Here is a 15655-nt window from a genome sequence, read left to right as displayed (position 1 = left end):
CACATGACCATTCTTCCTCATGAAGTTCATTTACATTTCGGGATCAGTATATAAATAGAGATACATGGTCTGTTTTCTTAGCTTACATATCAGATCATTTCCGAGAAATTCAATTAGACTCCCATTTCTTGTAGTTTCTCCCAGTCAAGGTAAAATGAGTGGATCAAAGACTCAGCGGAATTCTTTGCAGAATGAGCCTCTGAGTGAAAATACTAATGTTTACATAAAATGATTCCTGTTCTGTGTTTGTAGAGAAGCAGAAATTTCACAGCAGTGGAGATTTGACCCGAATGCAGGAAGGGCTTTTGAGGTGAGTGACACTTGTAAGGGAGGAAGGGGGGGATGTTGGCGATTGTGAGACTGACCTGAAATTAGAGAACAGTTGCAAACCTAGCACAACAATCGTGTAGTCGAAATTTTCACAAGACAAACCTTTATAAATGCATTCTACCTATTGATCATCTGAAAAACAATTCAGTTGGAAAAAATGGTCAGGGAAAAGCATATGTAAGAAGCCCTGAATGTTATGACTCTATTTGAGTCCTCAGGGAGAACAGGAAGCTTGTTCCACTTTGGAACCTTGCACACAGTGCTAAAAACATACTCATTCATTGAGAATATCCATCATGTAACCCAATAATGATTAACAAACATCAATAGATCATTAGGTAATAAAGAGATCACTTATAATCATTATTCCCTAACCATGTACCTTCCTATTTTGAACAGAAGTCCTTTGGTGGAGAGTGTCTGTGAACGTATTGAAGGAGATCCATGTGGAGAAACCCTGAACCCGATTACAAGTCTTACTGTGCATGAGGGCTGTCCCACTGGAGGCAAATCCTGTGAATGCGCTAAGTGTAGGGAAGCCCTCACAGATGGTTTTTTTCTAGGGACTCTGGGAAGATCTCACCCAGGACTCAAATCTAGTCCCTGTGAGGAATGTGGGCCGGCCTGTAGCTCCATCTCAAGCCTCAGCACTCAGGTGGGTGCAGACCTTGTAGAGAAACCCTATGAAGGCCAGGACACCGGGAGAGCATCAGAGACATACGCAAAGAGTCTGAGTAGTAAAAAATCTCTAGAGTGCAAGAAATGTGGAAAAGCTTTCACTTGCATTTCTTCTTTTCAGGGTCATGTGCAAAATGACTGTGTACAGAGAGTCCATGCATGTGACGTGTGTGGGAAAGCCTTTATGTGTCACTCTGATCTTACATATCACGTGAGAACTCATACTGGGGAGAGAACCTATCAATGTCAGGAGTGTGGGAGAGCCTTCCAGTGTAAGTCAGGCCTGCAGAAACATGTGAGGACTCACACTCCAGAGAAACTCTATAAATATCAGCCCTGTAGGAAATCCTTCCCTGGCCAGCAGTCCTTTCTAGTACCTAGGAGAAGACACACAGGGGACAGACACTTGGAATGTAAGGAGTGTGGGAAAACTTTCAAGAAGCATCTACAGTTTGAACGTCACATGACCACACACAATGTAATGAAACCCTATGAATGTCGGGAGTGTGGCAAAACCTTCAAGCATCACCCAGACCTGCGAGTACATATGAGGACACACACTGGGGAAAGACCCTATGAATGTAAGGAATGTGGGAAATCTTTCCGAAAGTATGAACATGTTAAACGTCACATGACCACTCACAGTACTGTGAAACCCTATGAATGTAAGCAATGTGGCAGAGCCTTCCGGGATCACACAGACCTGCGAGTGCATATGAGGACACACACTGGGGAAAGACCATATGAATGTCAACAATGTGGGAAAGCCTTCAGATATCTTGGGAATCTGCGAGAGCATGTGACAATACACACGGGGGAGAGACCCTATGAATGTCAGGAGTGTGGGAAAGCCTTCAGGTATAACTCATGCCTGCGAGAACATGTGAGGAAGCACACTGGGGAGAGACCCTATAAATGTCAGCACTGTGGAAAAGCCTTCATTCGACACCACACCCTCGTATTACATACTGCGAGAAGACACTCAGTGGGTGGACACTTGGAATGTAAGGAGTGTGGGGAAACTTTCAGGAAGCATCAACCTTTTGAACATCACATGACCACACACAATGTAGTGAAACCCTATGAATGTCAGGAGTGTGGGAAAGCCTTCAGGTATCACAGAGACCTACGAATACATGCGTGGACACACACTGGGGAAAAACCTTGTAAATGTCAGCACTGTGGGAAAGCCTTCACATCTCCTTCAAACCTGGGAGCACACATGAGGACACATGCTGAGGAGAGACCTTTTGAGTGTATAGAGTGTGGGAAAGCTTTCCGTCAGCTGCAAAATTTTGAAAGTCATTTGAAAACACACAGCACCATTAAATCCTATGAATGTAAGAAGTGTGGGAAGGTGTACAAGTTCTCCTCGTCTCTTCGAGCGCATATGAAGAAACACCCTGGGGAGAGACCTTGACAAATCACTGCTCCCTTCAAGAACACGTGAGGCTGCACAGTGGACAGTAAGCCTCTGTATGTAAGGACTCTGGTAAGACCTTCCAGTGTCTCGTAGACCTGGGCAGAAGAACCTTATGAATGATCGCTCTGTGGGAAAGCCTTCAGTTGTCCCTCTTCCCTTCAAGAACACACGTGCAAGCACAGTAATGTGAAACATTACATACTTAAGCACCATGGAAAAGCCTGTCCGGGAATCTGTGAGCAAAGCCACACTGTAGGAAAGCATTTATTTTTCCTTCAAATATTTTTTTATGTTTATTTTTGAGACAGAGACAGAGCGTGAGCAGGGGAGGGGCTGAGAGAGAGGGAAACAGAATCTGAGGTAGGCTCCAGGCTCTGAGCTGTCAGCATAGAGCCAGATGTGGGGCTTGAACTCATGAACCATGAGATCATGATTGAGCCAAAGTCAGATGCTCAAATGACTGAGCCACCCAGGCATCCCTCCTTTCAAATCTTCTTGAAAATGCGAGTCAGTACAACGGAGATGATCCTGAATGCACACAATTTTGGGAAAACTTCAGGTATAGAACTTCATGTATTTTGTTCATGAAAATTCAGGCAGGAGAGAAATCTTTTCATTGTTGTGAATATGGCTTTGACTTTCCAGGTGCCTCTTCCTTGACTGGGATCCCAAGTGTATGAATTCCTAGTTCATCTCACTGATACGAACACTGATGGTTTTAAGTGGCCTTCTTTGTCCTCTATATCTGTACAACCTAGATGTTACCTCAGATTTGAAGTAATCACATGGTTTTGTACAACATGTCTCTTTCCCGTTATAATGTCTTTTGGACCTAGAGGTGATAAAAATGTGTCTATTGTTGGTGTGTACTTAACACCTTTATATACTTTTACAAAAAAATGTCTTGAATTATATACATTCCAAAATGTTCTTGATAAGTTTTCATGATGTTAGACCCCTCATTGTTGAAAGTTCTTTTCTGTCCTCTGTTATGGATACTGGAATTTCCTGATTCTGTGTCTACTCGTCTTTTCAGTCTTTGTTATTAAAAGTTATATTTTCACATCAATTTTCTCATTTTCTTCAATTTTTAAAAAATTCAAAAATGTTTATTTTTGAGATCGGGTGAGAGAGAGCAAGAGCGCACACAAGCCGGGGAGAGGCAGAGAGAGAGAGAGAGGGATACACGGAATCTGAAGTAGGCTTCAGCCTCCGAGCTGTCAGCACAGAGTCCAACGCGGGGCTTGAACTTACAAACCTCAAGATCATGACTTGGACACTTAACCCACTGAGTCACCTGGGCACCCCTTTTTCTTCAATTTTAAAGTTCAAGGGGCGCCTGGGTGGCGCAGTCGGTTAAGCGTCCGACTTCAGCCAGGTCACGATCTCGCGGTCCGTGAGTTCGAGCCCCGCGTCGGGCTCTGGGCTGATGGCTCAGAGCCTGGAGCCTGTTTCCGATTCTGTGTCTCCCTCTCTCTCTGCCCCTCCCCCGTTCATGCTGTGTCTCTCTCTGTCCCAAAAATAAATAAACGTTGGAAAAAAAATAATAAAGTTCTGATATTGGTTTATCTTTCTGGCACTAGTTCTTAGATTGATTTTGTTCCAAATTATGACCTAGAAGAACATCTCTTGTGCAGTTATTTCTTGAGAGTGGATTGCAAGGCCTGGGAAAGTGAATGGGGTAAATGCTGAAACATCAGCGATGTTCTGGGCTCAAGGCTGTCCACCGATAGCCCTGTGAGATCCAGAGTCCCATGATCTCCCAGGAGCCAGTTCGGGAGCAGACCCACTGTCGTCGTCTGGCAGTCTTCAACACCGCACATCTTCCCTGCGTGCTTTCATGTAAACACCGGATGTGTGTGTGGTCTATGCCCGGAGGCTCTTTGTGTTTTCCTCCCGTGCTTTGACATTCTTTGATGTTTATTCCTGGCGAACAGGAAATAAAGACTATGCAGTTTGCTCCTGGTGCTGTTTTGCTGGCAGAGAGAGCCCTGCATGTCCACTCTGACTAAGTGAGAACTTTTTCTTCAGTGCGCGGGGACATCCCTTTGGACCATGACTCAGGTTTGCCTGCTTATTTCCGAAAGCAGTGATTGTGGTGGAAATACCAGTGGGGTGCTTTCCTCTGGCCCCCAGGGGGTGTCTGGAAAGACCAGTACCCTTGATATCAGCCAGATCAGTCGACCAAAATATGGTATTTGGTAAATTCTGGACATAGGAGCCCCTTCGGTTTTATCCTTAATAGAGGTAAGAAAAAAAACCAAAAAACCAAAAACAAAAACAAAAAAAACCCTTGCTGTTTCCATAATGTTCCACAGTTCTGAGGTACCCCAAAGTCATTCCAACTATGGGACGAAATGCTTGTGGTTTTACCCTTGACTATGATATTTGGTCATGTAACGGTATGTAACATCCTATGGGGCTGGACATTCAAAGGGAAAAGTATTGCCACCTTGGTACCTTTAAAAGGATTTGCAGGGCACTTGGCTGGCTCGGTCAGTAGAGCATGTAATTCTTAGTCTTGGACTTGTGGGTTTTTGCCCCACGCTGGGTGTAGAGGTAATGTAAAAAAATAATAAAATGGAATTTAAAAAAAAAAGGATTTGCAAAAGCATACCCAACCTAATATTTACTGTTTTCCTCCTTTTTAAAAAAACACATCAGTAAACTATGAAGAATCTTTATTGTTTAGAGGAGTGGCATGTAAAATGCCATGGGAAGTCAAAAGGGGACGGGTCAGCATTAAGCTGTCATGAGTTTTCTTTGGATCCAAATGTGGTCTGAAGAATTTGCTCTCAGTGGCAGTGCATGCCAGTAGCCAATAGGGCTTAAGAACAACAGAGCTTGGAGGGATAAAGATGTTATTTATTGCTGAGACGTCTTGGACAGACATCCGTTATCATCCATTAGGTTCTACCCAGTGAAAGAGGCACTACAGGAAACCGTATAGGGGATTCTGAGCACCTGAGCCTTCTGTTCTTAGGATGGGCCTGATGCCCTGAAGAGCCTCTTTATTTGTAGTATATTGTCTCATTCCATTCTGCCAGGAGGGTTTGAAAAATACAATTTTATATTCATAGCAGCTACACTACGATTCTGCCAATATCAGTTGAGGGTGCTTCCCAGAAAGACGATGGTAGGTGATCCAGTTGAAAGAAATGGTTAGTGTCCCCAGATTCCACTCTAGGGCCTCAGAGATAGAGCTGATAAAATGTGTTCAAGGGTCATTTGATCTCCCTGGTTGGTTAATCTGATTACTACTGTCAAAGTTTAGAATTACGTCTCCCTTTTGGAGGAAAGAAATTCTGTCACGATCCTGTTCTAAGAAATCTCTGCCTAATACGTGAATAGAGGAGGAAGAAAGGAGAAAAAGACGGTGAGTTTCTCGCAAATGTCCTGGACAAAAGGAATAGGCTCACAGACAGGAATTTGTTCAGATTTTTTTTAAACACCCCCCCCCCCAAAAATACTGGAACTATATTAATCCTTCCAGGCAGGGGCTGCATTACAGCAGGGGTTTGGGGACCAAGAGTGTACTTCTGGTGTCAACAAGGACAGAGATTCATTCTCAATGTGCAGGTGGTTCCACAAGCTGATTAAGACGGACAGCTGGGAAGAGCCCCTGTGGTTCCCTGGAGCCCTGTCACTGGGAATGAGGAGGATGTCAGAGAGACCAGGTGGAGGGATGCAGGTGGATGGAGTGCTTACATTTGAAGACGATTTTTTCCAAAATCCTGGCTCTTTGTAATAATACCAGAAGCTACACTTTTTAAAATTTTTGTGTGGAGAGATTTCATATGCTGTCAGTAAAAAGTGAGAATTTTCTTATTTTATTTTTAAATTTATATCCAAGCTAGTTAGCATATAGTGCAATAATGGTTTCAGGAATAGAATCCAGTGATTCATCCCCTACATGTAATACCCAGTGCTCATCCCAACAGGTGTCCTCCTTAAAGCCCCTTGCCCATTTAGCCCATTCCCCCTCCCACAACCCTCTCCAGCAACCCTCAGTTTGTTCTCTATATTTAAGAGTCTTTTATGTTTTTCCCCTCCCTATTTTTATATTATTTTTGCTTCCCTTCCCCTATGTTCATCTGTTTAGTATCTTAAATTCCACATATGAGTGAAGTCATACGATATTTCTCTTTCTCTGTCTGACTGATTTTGCTTAGCATAACAGCCTGTAGTTCCATCTATGTTGTTCCAAATGGCAAGATTTCATTCTTTTTGACTGCTGAGTAATCTCCATTGTATGTATGTATGTATGTATGTATGTATGTATGTATGTATGTATACGTGTGTGTATATGTACACACCACATCTTCTTTATCCATTCATCTGTTGATGGACACTTGGGCTCTTTCCATATTTTGGCTATTGTCGATAGCTCTGCTATAAACATTGGGGTGAATATGTCCCTTTGAAACAGCACACCTGTAGCCTTTGGATAAATACCTAGTAGTGAAATTGTTGGGTTATAGGGTAGTTCTATTTTTAATTTTTTGAGGAACCTCCATACTGTTTTCCAGAGTGGCTGCACCAGTGTGCATTCCCAACAGCAGTACAAAAGAGTTCCCCTTTCCCCACATCCTTGACAACATCTGTTGTTGCCTGAGTTGTTAATGTTAGCCATTCTGACAGGTTTAAGGTGGTATCTCATTGTGGTTTTGATTTGTGTTTGTATTGATTTGATTTGTATTTCCGTGATGTTGAGCATTTTTTCATGCTCAACTTTGCTAAGTTCTTTATAGATTTTGGATACTAACCTTTTATCTGATATGTCATTTGAAAATGTCTTCTCCCATTCCATTAGTTATCTTTTAGTTTTGCTGATTGTTTCCAAGTTTTTATCTTGATGAGGTCCCAATAGTTCATTTTTGGTTTAGTTTCCCTTGCTTCTGGAGACATATTGACTAAGAAATTGCTGTGGTTGAAGTCAAAGAGGTTTTTGCCTCGTTTTCTCCTCAAGGATTTTGATGGCTTCCTGTCTTACATTTAGGTCTTTCATCCATGTTGAGTTTATTTTTGTGTATGGTGTAAGAAAGTGGTCCAGGTTCATTTTACTGCATGTCGCTGCCCAGTTTTCCCAGCACCACTTGCTGAAGAGACTGTCTTTATTCCATTGGATATTCTTTCCTGCTTTGTCAAAGATTAGTTGGCCATATGTTTGTGGGTCCATTTCTGGGTTCTCTACTCTGTTCCATTGATCTGAGTGTCTGTTCTTGTGCCAGTACCATACTGTCTTGATGATTACAGCTTTGTAATACATCCTGAAGTCTGGGATTGTGATGCCTCCAGCTTTGGTTTTCTTTTCAGGATTGCTTTGGCTATTTGGGGTCTTTTCTGGTTCCATGCAAAGTTTAGGATTGCTTGTTCTAGCTCTGTGAAGAATGCTGGTGTTATTTTGATAGGGATTGCATTGAATATGTAGATTGCTTTGGGTAGTATCAACATTTTAACAATATTTGTTCTGTCCATGAGCATGGAATATTTTTCCATTTTTTGTGTCTTCTTCAATTTCTTTCATAAGTTTCTAAAGTTTTCAGTGTATAGATTTTTCACCTCTTTGATTAGGTTTATTCCTAGGTATTTTATGTGTTTTGGTGCAATTTTAAATTGAGATCAATTCCTTGATTTCTCTTTCTGTTACTTCATCATTGGTGTATAGAAATGCAACTGATTTCTGTGCATTGACTTTATATCCTGCGCCTTTGCCGAATTCATGGATCAGTTCTAGCACTTTTTTGGTGGAATCTTTTGGGTTTTCCATGTAGAGAATCATATCATCTGCAAAGAGTGAAAGTATGTCTTCCTCCTGGCCGATTTGGATGACTTTTGTTCCTTTGTGTCGTCTGATTGCTGAGGCTAGGATTTCCAATGCTATATTGAATAACAGTGGCAAGAGTGGTCATCCCTGTCGTGTTCCTGACATTAGGGGGAAAGCTCTCAGTTTTTCCCCATTGAGGATGATATTAGCAGTGGGTCTCTCATGTATGTCTTTTATGGTCTTGAGGTATGATCCTTCTATCCCTGCTTTCTTGAGGGTTTTTATCAGGAAAGGATGCTGTATTTTGTCAATGCTTTCTCTGCATTTGTTGAGAGGATCATGTAGTTCTTGTCCTTTCTTTTATTAATGTGATGTACCGCATTGATTTGTGGATATTGAACCAGCCCTGCATTCCAGGTATAAATCCCACTTGATCATGGTGAATAATTCTTTTAATGTATTGTTGGATCCATTTGGCTAGTATCTTGTTGAGAATTTTTGCATCCGTGTTCATCAGTGAAATTAGTCTGTAGCTCTCCTTTTTAGGGGGTCTTTGTCTGGTTCTGGAATGAAGGTAATGCTGGCCTCATAGAATGAGTTTGGAAGTTTTCCTTCCATTTCTGTTTTTTGGAACAGCTTCAACAGAATAGGTGTTAACTCTTTAAATGTTTAGTAGAGTTCCCCTGAAAAGCCATCTGGCCCAGGACTCTGGGTTTTTTTGGGAGAATTTTTTTTTTTTTTAGTGTTTGTTTATTTTTGAGAGAGAGAGAGAGAGAGAGAGAGAGAGAGAGAGAGAGAGAGAGAGAGATGAGTGGGGGAGGGGCAGAGAAAGAGAGGGAGACACAGAATCTGAAACAGGTTCCAGGTTCTTAGCTGTCAGCACAGAGCCCAACACAGGGTTTGAACTCGGGAATGGTGAGATCATGACCTAGGCCGAAGTCAGATGCTTAACCAACTGAGCCACCCAGGTGCTCCTAGAGATTTTTGATTATTAATTCAATTTCTTTACTGGTTTTGGGCCTGTTCAAATTTTCTATTTCTTCCTGTTTCAGTTTTGGTAGTTACATGTTTCTAGGAATTTGTCCATTTCTCCCAGATTGCCCATTTTATTGGCATCTAATTGTTCATAATATTCATTTATTACTGTTTGTATTTCTGCAGTGTTGGTTGTGATCTCTCTTTCACTTGTGTTTTTATTTATTTGGGTCTTTCCTTTTTCTTTATGATCAATCTGGCTAGGGGGTTATAAATTTTGTTAATTCTTTCAAAGGACAAGCTCCTGGTTGCATTGATCTGTTCTACTGTTTGTTTGCTTGCCTGTTTTATTTTAATAGCATTGATTTCCACTATAATATTTATTATGTCCCATCTTCTGCTGGTTTTGAACTTTATTTGCTGTTCTTTTTCCAGCTCTTTAAGGTGTAAGGTTAGGTTGTGTATCTAAGACCTTTATTCCTTCTTTAGGAATGCCTGAATTGCTATATACTTCCCTTTTATGATCGCCTTTGCTGCATCCCAGAGGTTTGGGGCTGTGGTATTATCATTTCCATTGACTTCCATGTACTTTTTAATTTCCTCTTTAACTTCATGGTTAGCCTATTCATTCTTTAGTAGTATGTTCTTTAGTTTCCAAGTATTTGTTGTCTTTCCATTTTTTTCTTGTAGTTGATTTCAAGTTTCATAGCTCTATGGTCTGAAAATATGCATGGTATGATCTCAATCTTTTTGTACATTTTGTGTTCCAGTATGTGATCTGTTCTGGAGAATGTTCCATGTGCACTTGAGAAGAATGTGTATTCTGCTGCTTTAGGATGAAAAGTTCTGAATATATCTGTTAAGTCCATCTGGTCCAGTGTGTCATTCAAAGCCATTGTTTCCTTGTTGAGTTTCTGCTTAGATGCTCTGTCCATTGTTGTAAATAGGGTGTTAAAGTCCCCTACTATTATGGTATTATCGTCAATGCGTTTCTTTATGTTTGTGGTAAATTGATTTATATATTTGGGTGCACCACGTTAGGGGCATAAATGTTCATAATTGTTAGATCTTGGTGGATGGACCCCCTAATTATGATATAATGCCCTTCTTAATCTCTTGTTACACTTTAATTTTAAAATCTAGATTGTCTGGGGCACCTGCATGGCTCAGTAGGTTGGGCGTCCAACTTCAGCTCAGGTCATGATCTCACACTTCGTGGGTTCAAGCCCCGTGTCAGGCTCTGTGCTGGCAGCTCGGAGCCTGGAGCCTGCTTCCGATTCTGGCGCTCTCTCTCGCTACCCCTTCCCGACTTGTGCTCTGTCTCTCAAAAGTGAATAAATGTTAATAAATAAATAAATAAAATCCAGATTGTCTGATACAATTGTGGCTACTCCAGCTTTCTTCTGGCAACCTTTAGCATGATAGATGGTTCTCCACCCCCTTACTTTCAATCTGAAGGTGTCTTTAGGTCTAAAATGGGTCTCTTGTAAGCAGCATATAGATGGATCTTGTTTTCTTATCCATTCTGTTTCGCTATGTCTTTTGATTGGAACTTTTAGTCCATTGACATTTAGAGTGAGTACTGAAAGATAGGTATGTATTGCCATTGTATTGCCTGTAGAGTTGGAGTTTCTGATGGTGTTCTCTGGGCCTTTCTAGTCTTTGTTGCTTTTGGTGTTTTTGTTTTGTTTTGTCTTTTCTCCCCTCAGAGAGTCCCTGTTAAAATTTCCTGCAGGGCTGGTTTAGTGGTCAGGAGATTTTTTAGTTTTTGTTTCTCTGGGAAACTCTTTATGTCTCCTCTATTTTGAATAACAGCCTTGCTGGAGAAAGAATTCTTGACTGCATATTTTTCTGATTCAGCACATTGAATATATCCTGCCACTTCTTTCTGGTCTGCCAGGTTTCTGTGGCTAGGTGTGTTGCAACCCTGACCTGTCTTTCCTTATAGGTTAAGGACTTTTTCCCCTTGCTGCTTTCATAATTCTTTCCCTGTCTGCATAGTTTGTTAATTTGACTATGATATGCCTTGTTGATGGTCAGTTTTTGTTGAATCTAATGGGAATTCTCTGTGCTTCCTGGATTTTGATGTCTGTCTTCACCCAGGTTAGGAAAGTTTTTCACTATGATTTGCTCACACAAAACTTTGACCCCTTTTTCTTTCTCTTCTTCTTCTGGGATCTCTATGATTTGGATGTTACTCCTTTTTAATGAGTCACTGAGTTCTCTAATTCTTATATCATACTCTTTTGCCTTAGTTTCCCTCTTGTTTTTTGCTTCATTCTCCATGTTTGTCTTCTATATTGCTGATTTGCTGCTCTGCTTCATCCGTCCTTGCTGCTTTGGGAACCATTGAGATTGCATCTCAATTATAGCATTTTTAATTTTGTCCTGACTATATTTTACTTCTTTTATCTCTGCAGAAAGGTATTCTATTTTCTTTTCACCCCAAGCTAGTATTATTATCGTGGCTCTAAATTCTAGTTCAGACATCTTACTTATATCTGTGTTAAGTCCTTGGCTGTCATTTCTTCCTGTTCTTTCTTTTGCAGTGAATTCCTTGATTTTGTCATTTTAGAGTAAGAAAAATAATTAATAAATAAAAAATTAAATTAAAAATTAAAAACAACACACAAAAGTCAAATAAAGGAAGCTAGGTTCTAAGTGTGTTTTGATCTGGTTGTTGAAAGAAGCTTGATAGAATATAGAAAAAAAAGGAAAGAAAAAAAGAAAACTTTAAAAATTTTAAAAGGATGTATACAGTAAAATAAAATAAAATTAAGAAAGTAAAACAGACTAAAAATTTACAAAAAAATTAAAAATAGAAAAATCTTTCTTCATAAAAATGGAAAGTAAAAATAATTTTTTTCTCTTTCTGTTCAAGAATAAGAAAAGAAAAAAATGAATAGATGGACCAGCAATCAGAATTAAATCCGAATGAAATTACATTGGTTTCCCTAGAAGTCAAACTATGAAGCATTTTATAGTCTGTACACTAAGCAGGCAGAGAGACTTGTGGTGATCCTCTAGGGCTTGGTTGGTGTAGTTGGACCGGGCTTGGTGTAATGGCTCTGTACTCCACTAGGTGGTGCTGCTTAGCTTACTGGGGGTGGATTGGTGTGTCACATGTATGAGTGTATGTGCATGCTCAGAAGAGGTGAAAATGGTGTCACCCAGCTTCCCAGTCTCTAGGATCAGAACTCTGCTCTCGCCGACTAGCAACCAAGCATCCCTCCTTTGTCTCCAGCTTCCATCCACTCACCGCTTCTACACTGTCCGCAACCAAGCCTTCAGCCTGCCAAGCAGCACCTCCCTCCCGAATTTTATCTCAGATGGGGCTGTGTTTCCAAATCCCTCACTTCTGAGGGCCCTGAGGCTTGAACCCGCTCTGACCCTCTGGGGAGGGTATCTTTGAGTAATGGTCGGGTGCCAGCCTACCCCCAGGAATGTTCACATGACTGTGCTGCTGCAGATGCTCAGAGACTGTGGCTGGTGCCAGTCCTTTAGCATTATCATGTAGCAGCAGTGGTTCAGGGACTATGGTAAATCAAAACATACATCTGACGCCACGTTTCACTGCTCCCTCATGCCCCCTAACGTCCTGGTTCCAATACCAGCAAACATGGCTGAAATATGGGGTCTGCTGAGATCTTTGCCTGTGAGGAAGCTGCATGGCCTCTACCATATATCCTACTGGCAGGGAACCTGCCTTTCCCCATATGGTCCGAGGACCCCCAGGACCTGAGAACAAAGGAGAGGATGCTCTTTTATAGGCAAAGCAGGAGTAGGGAGAGGGGAGGAGCTCTTATACAGAAAAAGTCCATTTGGGCAAACTGCGGTTTGAAGATGGTGGCTTCTCATTGACTGAGCTGTCACCGTCTCTCATTGTTGGAGCTGTGACGGTGGAGCCGTCTCATTGGGGTGTGACAGCCTCTCATTGGCTAGACTGTTGCTGGGCAGGGGAAAGTTTTCTCAATGGGGTAAGGGCAGTAAAGTCTTTTCCTGTTGAGTCTGCAGGTGGCCAGGGGTTGAACAAGGAGCATCTCCGGCTGGCCTCCTGCCTTTATTTTATTTCCCTTTTGTGTTCTCACAAAACTTACACCTTTTGACGTTTTACTTTCTGCTGTGATTTTCTTTAACTCCTTTACAACTACCACTTTTTATTTATAAAAATGACGTTGTCACTCCTAATCTTGAAAACCTCAATATTGCTTATGAAATGGTCTTTGACAAAGAACACCAGGAGTCTTGGCCTTGCAGGTTAAGACTGTGGGATGGGGAGCCAGACACACATCTTCCCTACTTGTCTGTCAACAACTAGAACAGTGTCGTTGGTGAGGTGAGTCTTAGTTGTGGTGGGAATGAGTTCTTACACGGAGCTCCAGGCATAACTGCGTTGAGGACACTATTAATTTCTGGAAATGCTGTTCCCAATGTGTGTTTTCCAAATAGCTCTTCGATGTTTACGTGAAAATCGATACCAGAATGGAAACATGTCCTTATTCCCTTCCTTGTTCTTACTAGGAATAGTGCTGATAGTGCTCAACAGGAGGTTTCTTCCTGTGATGGGTGGGTAATTGGTCGGTAATGTTTCACCCATCGATGTATCCTTGTATTAATTCCAGTGGAGGAAAAATGGGCCATGCCTTTCTCTTTTCCTTCAAACCACTGATACTTCTGTTGATCTGCCCCCAGTTGACATAAATCAGTTTCTATTGCTGTGTCAGATGGCCTCCAGGGATGCTTCTCTGGCCCCAGGCACGGTCGTAGTCTGGTTGTATTTCAGGTTGGGTTTCATGTCTGAGATGGTGTGTAAGGGGAGCCGCAGTCCCACTGGGATGTGGGGAAGGAAACAGTAAAGGAAATGGACAGGAATGTGGTAGCATAAATGGAAAATACAGATACCTGTACACTGTGCAGTCTGCAGAGAGGAATGCTTATGTCTTATCATTCCAACCAGGGTCAGAATGGGCTTTCCTGTCTACTGTCCTCAGTTCACCAAAATGACCTTGTCATGGGATGACAACACACTGACCTAACAACATGGAAGTGTGGATCACAACAACATTGCAATTTCTGCACTGGCGGGAAAGAGTCCGTATGTGACATTTGATGTGGGATTCTTGCTTGTTCGTAGAAAAACCATGAAATCCCTGATTTTAAACATTGTCTAAAAAGAGTTCACAATTGCAAATACTCAGAGCATGTTTTCTTTGTGAATTTATGTTCCTTTTCTTTGCAGTGCCCTTCTGATTCTGAGTCTGCAGTTTTGCAGGACAACCACTGAGTACATGTTTAGAGGCCTTGAAGGTGCACCTGTTCTGTGGCCATTAAAGGTTGGCCAGTCTTGGCAATGACAGGAGGGGGCACAGGAAGGCCCAGGACAACAGACAACCTTATCCTCAGGTCTGAGACGGACAGTCAGTGCGTAGAGATGGGGTGACTGTGGGAGGCACCAAGGGAACGAGCCTAAATGGGCAGCTGGGAAGCAGTGAGCGTGAGGACATGTGGGCAAGTGTCTGCAGTGCCTGGGTCAACATGGAATATAATTGTGTGCTTTGAGCAAACATTGCTTTGCTTTGAGCTGGCTGTGTGGCACATAAGAGGGGGCTCAACTTTTAGCACCTGATACCGAGTATAGAGTCTGGGAAAGAAAGGATAAATTTGAATCATAATCCTGAGTTGTTTGTTTTGTTGTTGTTGTTCCTATGCTTGGTGCCCTCTAAAAATTCACCTAGATTTATAGGCCTCAGTTAACTCATACAAGGAGAGGGGAAAAAAAGTATAGGATTTGAGCAACTAGATTTATATGTGCTGACAGGGTTCCCTTAAGGAGGACATTTAACATACTGCCAGATATGAGTAAGCAGCACGTCCGTGTTCACACAGTCGGTGAGATGGCAGTCATAGCCTCAGACATGGAAGCCGGCCAGGCGCTCGGTACTGGGCTGTGACATTCACGGAGCAGAAACCATTTCACCCGCCTGTCCTCGGACGAGGCACTCCCTTGTCTGTGATGCGTCAAGGCACATGAAGACCACGATACGGTCATGTGTGTAAAGAGGCTAAAAAATAGAGTCCAGTCCATACAGCTCCCCACATATTCCCTGCTTCTCGCTGATGTGCCTGCTGCCTCTTTTCTTTTTTTAAAAATTTTAAAAATGTTTATTTTATTTTTGAGAGAGAGAGACAGAGCATGAGCAGGGGAGGGGCAGAGAGACAGGTAGACACAGAATCCGAAGCACGCTCCAGGCTCTGAGCTGTCAGCACAGATCCCGACACGGGGCTCGAACTCATGAACCAGGAGATCATGACCTGAGCCAAAGTAGGATGCTTAACTGACTGAACCACCCATGCTGCCTCTTTATTCATAGTTTGAGCTGCACCGCATCCCGCCTGCTTTCTAGACAAGAAGTGTGAAGATCTCCAATCACAAACTTACCTGTACCTCCTGACGGCATCCAGTCCAGAATAAAGGAGCCCTT

At 42.1% G+C, this 15655-nt stretch overlaps 1 protein-coding gene across 11 annotated transcripts in view; it reads left to right on the top strand.

Moving 5' to 3' along the window:
* Positions 1-15655, top strand: part of LOC106982152 (zinc finger protein 77-like) — a 79545-nt gene that overhangs the window by 22391 nt on the left and 41499 nt on the right. For 4 of the 11 annotated variants that reach the window (XM_053220145.1, XM_053220146.1, XM_053220147.1 and 1 more), the window contains 2 exons: positions 253-310; positions 730-3982. The exons of 4 other annotated variants lie outside the window; for them this stretch is intronic. In XM_053220145.1, the coding sequence (XP_053076120.1) occupies positions 253-310; positions 730-2428 (1757 nt within the window). In that variant the 3' untranslated portion in view covers positions 2429-3982. Of the gene's footprint in view, positions 1-252; positions 311-729; positions 3983-15655 lie in introns of those variants that run through there. 3 more of the 11 variants (XM_027049530.2, XM_053220153.1, XM_053220154.1) reach the window with 3 other exon arrangements.

The sequence above is a fragment of the Acinonyx jubatus genome, chromosome A2 (assembly GCF_027475565.1).
Source record: "Acinonyx jubatus isolate Ajub_Pintada_27869175 chromosome A2, VMU_Ajub_asm_v1.0, whole genome shotgun sequence".
Lineage (NCBI taxonomy): Eukaryota > Metazoa > Chordata > Mammalia > Carnivora > Felidae > Acinonyx > Acinonyx jubatus.
This window is presented reverse-complemented; position numbering and strand designations above follow the sequence as displayed.